Source organism: Vombatus ursinus, unplaced genomic scaffold (genome assembly GCF_900497805.2).
Source record: "Vombatus ursinus unplaced genomic scaffold, bare-nosed wombat genome assembly UNPS02014909.1, whole genome shotgun sequence".
NCBI classification, from domain to species: Eukaryota; Metazoa; Chordata; class Mammalia; order Diprotodontia; family Vombatidae; genus Vombatus; species Vombatus ursinus.
In genome coordinates, this window is record NW_020954687.1 from 326699 (window position 1) to 332698 (window position 6000).

General features: G+C 54.9%; 1 protein-coding gene across 2 annotated transcripts in view; it reads left to right on the forward strand.

The window, feature by feature from the left end:
- The first annotated feature begins 5008 nt into the window (after positions 1-5008).
- The window catches only part of KDM5B (lysine demethylase 5B), a 72923-nt gene continuing 71931 nt past the window's right edge, over positions 5009-6000 (forward strand). For both annotated transcript variants that reach the window (XM_027843386.1, XM_027843387.1), the window contains exon 1: positions 5009-5224. In XM_027843386.1, the coding sequence (XP_027699187.1) occupies positions 5009-5224 (216 nt within the window). The remainder of the gene's footprint in view (positions 5225-6000) is intronic.

The window sequence follows — 6000 nt, forward strand, 5'->3', positions numbered from 1 at the left end:
TTAAGAAAAATTCAGTTGAGTTGGGAGAGGGAATTGGTTATCATAGTAACTATACTTATGATGATATACTTAGAGAATCCTAGAGAATCAAGTAAAAAACTACTTGGAATAATAAACAACTTTAGCAAAGTTGCGGGACATAAAATAAATCCACATAAATCATTGGCAGTTGTATATATTACCAACAAAGCCCAACAGCAAGAGATAAATAGAGAAATTCCATTTAAAGTTACGGTAAACATTTATAAAATATTTAGGAGTCTACCTGCTGAAACAAACCCAGGAACTATATGAACACAATTACAAAACACTTTTCACACAAATAAAGTCAGATCTAAATAATTGGAAAAACATAGTAACTATACTTTGCATCACTCATTTTAATGCACCCAGGGTGGGTGGGTGGGAACCTAAGTTGTCCATCTAAAATCCATCTACAGCTCTGACAGTGGGCAGGATGGGGGAGATAAAGAAGTCTCTTCAGTTTCTCCATCTGTAAAATGGAGGTTGGACTAGAATCTAGTCATTAGTTCATAATTTCCTATTGCCATTAGAATGAACTCTTCGGTTAAGCTTTTAAAACCTTTTATAACCTTACTCCAACCCAACGTCACTGAACATCAGTTCCTCTTATGCACCTGGCGATCTCGACAAACAGGTGTCTTTGTTTCTGTCACTGGACACTCTCTGTCTCCCGCATTGGTGTTTTTGCATTTGCCTTTCCCCATGCTGGGTAGGCCCTCCCTCCTCACCTGTTAGCCTCATAGAAAGCCCTCTCTTCAAAGTGGAAGGTCAAACACCACCTTCTATAGACGGGTTGCCTGATCCTCCCCTCCCCCAAACTGCGATTGCTCTCCCTTTTATGCTACCTTGCCTTTAACCACTTTGTTCTGTATTGATTCTTTTTATGTATTTCTCTTTATATACTTTTTTACGTCCTTGTCTCTCCTATTAAGAATGTAATCTTGAGAGTGGGGAATTGTTTCGTTTATCGCACATGTAACCAGGGGCCTTAGCACAGTGCCAGGCACAAGAGTGATGCCCAATAATAAAATAAATGCAAGTTGATATACTTGGAGGTCCCTTTCCAACCTAATTCTTGCGGCTGTAAGATCAGGGGCCTTGAAATAAATAATGCTTAAGAAATGTTTCTGTGTAGACTGATTGTAAAGAAAGACGAGAAAAAGGGTGGAGGAGGGAAAGGATACCGGGAAGATCTAGGCAAGGTGGGCAGTGTAGGAGGGAAGAGGGGATGAGGAAGGGCCAAGGGTAGGATCTGAAGGTCGCTTAAAGTCGGGTTGATCGCTGGGGGTTCAGGAGGAGGAGGACAGTGAAGAAGAGGAAGGAGGGCAGTGAAGAGGAGGAAGGAGGGAAGCAGGGACTGGGACAAGAAGGAGAAGGAAGAGAAAGGGCAGGAGAAGAACGGGGAGGAGGAGGAGGAGGAGGGAGAAGGAGGAGGGAGAAGGGAAGGGGGACGGGGAGGGGGACGGGGAGGGGGTGGGGGAGGAGGTGGGGAAGGGGAGGGGGGGAGGCCGCGGGGCAGGAAGGTGGGAGGAGCCCAGGCGCACACGTGCGCTACGTGCAGAGCCGGCCACCGCCCCCTCCCCTAGTAGTAGACAGGCCTGCTCTCCCTTTCCCAGAGAACCGAACGAGTAGGGTACCCGAGAACAGGAAGTTGTTTAGGGAGAGATCCACCCCACATTTGGGATCTGGAAATCCTTCCCATCGGCCTGGATTCTTCACCCGCCGGCATGAAAAGAATTAAAGGGAGGGGGGAGGGTGTTGTCAGCGGCCGTGCGAGGGGTGGGGGTTAGTAACGCAGAGACTGCTAGATGTCTCGGGGTCTGGCGCAGATTGCGTCTATCTTGGTGACAGTGGCTGACCCCTTAAAGTTGAGTGACCCTGGCTGAGCACTCAGGCTTGGGCACACGGAGATCCTATGGGAGAAACGGGGCATCCTGCCACAGAAGGGACGACCATGGCCTTGGGCGGTGGGATGAAGGCCAGGGTGGGGCTGCGAGTTGAAAGAGGGGGGGTCCCGGAGACGTGGCAAGATGATCCTGGGTTCGTTGGAGCCTCAGCCACCCCGTGCCGACGCCACCAGTAACCCAGCCTAGACAAGCCGAGCCTTGCTTCCCGCACCCCACCTTCCCACCTCGCAGCCCCCATCCCAGCGCCGGTGCGGTCCGGCCCCCGGGGCGCCCCGCTGGCCCGGGCCGAGACAATGCGGCCTGGGCCCCGCCCCCGAAGGCTGATGCGACCCCGGCCTCTGCCAATCACTGCCAGCGGCTAGGCTCTTTAAAAAAAGAAGATCCGGGCGTGGTGTGGCTGTCAGCTGGAGAAGGATCCCTCCGCACATGTAAACACACATCATAAAGGGCAAAGGGAACCCTTCTTTGGAAGGGGGAGGGGTCTGCTAGCTTTGCGCACTTCCCATAGAGCCCCCGCTGGCCCTCGGTGCCCCTGCCAAGCCTTTCCCAGCCTGCCTGTGCTAGGCCACGGATGCTCCAGTCCTTCGCGAATGGAGTCCCGGGGTTTGGGGTTACCCTCCCCACCATGGAGGTAGATGGGTTTGCGGAGCTGGAGGCCAAGGGATGAGCAACGGAAGGGCCATTTCTTAAATGCTTGGGGGCCCATCTTTCTTGTGCCCACTGTCCGCAGGAGAAATCTAAAAGCAAAAACACTCATTAATCTCAGCCATGAAAATGTGTGTTTATCTGGAAGATTTGTGGGGACCACCCAACCTATGGGCTTCCGGGCCTCCGGCATAGGGTTACTGCCTGGGTTCTAGAATCCATATTTGAAGCCTCAAATGAACAAACGAGTCTAATTTGGATTGAATTAATATTTCCATTTCTCTGTATTAGAAATTTTCAAATGCATGTTGATGTGATTAATAAAATTCAAATTTATTTAAAAGCATTACTGAATTATATATTTTTTAATCAGCAGATATTGTGTTGAAACAATTTTATACATTAAGAAGGAAGGGGTTGCTGATTGACATGGTAAAAGGTCAGGGGCCACTCCAAGATGCAAGGCAGGGGCATAATGAAAACGAAGAATTCAGCTTGATAGGCACACATTCTGCTCAGGATAAATGAGTGGGTATTCCACTCCCCAGCTGCACCTTCACCTAACCACACTTGAGCCTCCCTTACCTGGGCTTTGGAGAGGAAAAGGGCTTTGTCTCTTTGTGTTATTGGTCACAGTGCTTCAGGGAAATAGTGAGAAAACAGACCTCTGCTCTGAGTACTCTATGAACAGGGCAGGGTGCCAGTTCCCTCTTCAGAGAGCCTGTAGAAGGAGAACCTGGTACGTTACAAAACTCTTTTTCCTAACATAAATGCTACCTTTGGATCAAAATGAAAAATTCAAACTCAATGAAAGTGAAGTGAAGGGGACACAGTTGAGGGGATATGTCACCATTTAGATTTTAAAATGCCCCTGTTCTCATGGAGTGCACAATCAGCACACGAGAAGTGAGATCAAAGTGGTATGTGAGATTTGAAGTGGAGGAGGGGGGCCTTCCTGGGGTTTGCACTTGAGGCAGCATGTTTTGATGTTGTTGATTTCTTCATTTTTCAAGAGGACCAATGACATCCTAAGGGTGATTTCTTAACTTGCTCTTCACTTGGATTTAAGTGAGGCTGTGTTGCACAAACTCACTAGCCTCACTCTCTCTCTCAGAGTCATCAAAGTCCAGCGGCAGGACAAAAGTCAGGATGACCAGTGCAGGGGCTGACCTCGATGTCTCAGATGTCTGGCCAAGCTCTAAGCACTCCTCAGTGCCTGCTTCAGCTGCCTTCATGGCAGCTTTGGAACAAATTGTTCTCATTCCCCCATTTCACTGGTGGAAATTTTCACGTGCTTGGGGTAGACAGTCCTCTAACTCACCCACGGGTGTGAGGCCTGTCAGTTACCCTGAACCTGGTTTAGCTCATCTGCTGAGATCGTTTTTTTTTCCCTGAGGCGTGGCAGCTTCACATGCTACAGTTTCGTGGAGCTACAGGTGAGAGCTGGGTGAAGGTGGACACCAAAAGTGGACAAGCAGCCCTAAAGGCTCAGCAAGCCCTCCCACCAGAGGCGCCAGTCCCTGAACACCCTCCAAACTCCACATGAGATATCACAGGATCATAGATTGAAAGGATGGAAAGGACCTCAGAGGCCATCTAACCCAATAAGGTCCAGAGAGGTGAAGGGGCTTGTGCTCAAGGTGTCCATAGGTCTTGGCTTCCAATCTCTATAACAGCTGTGTAGGATGTTCAAATAGTTGCTCTTGACCAGCGTTTTAAGCCCTCTGAGTCTGCTTCCTCATCTGTAAAATGGGAACAACACCGCCTGATCTGTCTCTATCATGAGGCTGTTGAGGGTAAAGTGCTTGGTAAACCTTAAAGAGCTACATAAACCCAATTGAAGAACCAGTCATACCACTGTGGGAAGCTTGGGCTTCTCCTTACCCTAAAGTAGATCTGGAACCAGCTTCCTACTACCCACCCTGGGAAGGCCCTTCCCATCCCTTCATGCGGACACAAGGCCAGCACTAGTGGGATGGATGACAGTCACAGCCCCCCAGCAGAAGCCACCCACTCCATCCTTCCGTGGCCCCGCCCTTCTGGGGACGGAAGGAGGCGGGGTCGCTCAGCTTATTGGGGGAGGTGGGGATGCCGTGGGACTCCTTTCTCTCTCTCCGTGGCGGCGGAAGCGCACGGCGGTTAGGCGCAGAACCGGCGACCACGGCAGCAGCGGCGGCGGCGGCGGCGGCGGCGGTGGCGTCGTCGTCGTCGTCGTCGTAGTCGTCGGCGGCGTCTGAGGTAGCCTCAGCCAAGCCGGAGGTGCTGCTACGCCTTGCTGGGTTCGGCGTCGGGGGAGTCGCTGTTGCTGTCTCTGCTGCTCGAGGTGTCGCGCTCGCAGGCAGTCACGCCAGTCGTTGCCGTCTCGGCTGCGCTCTGCCCACCGGTCCCGGCCCCGGCGCCCCGCTGCCCCCGGCCTCGCGCCGCCCCCGCCGATGGAGTCGGCCCTGGCGCTGCCCCCGGCAGGCCCCCGCCCGGCGCCTCCCGGCGTCGTCGCCACTGGCCCGGGCCCACTGGGCGAGTTCTTGCCTCCGCCCGAGTGCCCGGTGTTTGAGCCTAGTTGGGAGGAGTTCGCCGACCCATTCGCCTTCATCCACAAGATCCGGCCCATCGCCGAGCAGACTGGTATCTGCAAGGTGCGGCCGCCTCCGGTGAGTGACCCGAGGCTGCGCGAGGGCAGGCCCGGGAGGGCTGCGCGGAGGCGGCGGCGGCTGCGGCGGCCGGGGCCCCGCCGACATCCCCGGGCCGGCGGAGGGGGAGCGTGGGGCTGGCGGCCGCCCGGCGGGGCGCGGCGGGGGGTGTGCGTGTGCGCGCGTGTGCACGGTAGTGTGAGCGGCGGGGCCGGGGCGGGTCGGGGGGTGCACTTGTAAGGAGTCGGGGCGAGGAGGAAAGTTTTCAATATGGCGGCGGGAGCCCCTGGTCCTTTGTGTGGCGGCGGCGGCGGTCCCGGGGCGGCCCTCACCTGGGCGCCCCACCACACCCCGGCCCCCCCTGCCCTGCCCCGGCCCCCAGCCAGCGCCCGGGGCAGCCTGGAGAGAGGACCCGGCCCGCGTGTGCGTGCGTGTGTGTGTGTGTGTGTATGCGCGTGTGTACGTGTGTATGTTTGGATGGGGGGGGCGCCGTGAGCCCCCATTCCTTTTCCCCTCAGTGTTGGGCCCCTGGGGCCGGGGCACCCCTGTTTTTCCTAGGGACCCCGTTTCTGGCAACATCGGAGCAGAGGATCCCCATTTAAGTTCAGCCCCCCCACTCCGGAGAAGGGGGGGTTCCTGAATCTGAGGGGGACCCCGCCCTGACTGTGGGAGTGGGAGACCCAAATATGGGGCCTAACGGCTGCAACGTTCAGTGGGGGAAGCCTGAAGCCCCAGAAAGGGCTGGGCGCACCCCTCCCCCCGCAGGGCACCCCCCCCCCCCGGGGCCGGGGGGGGGG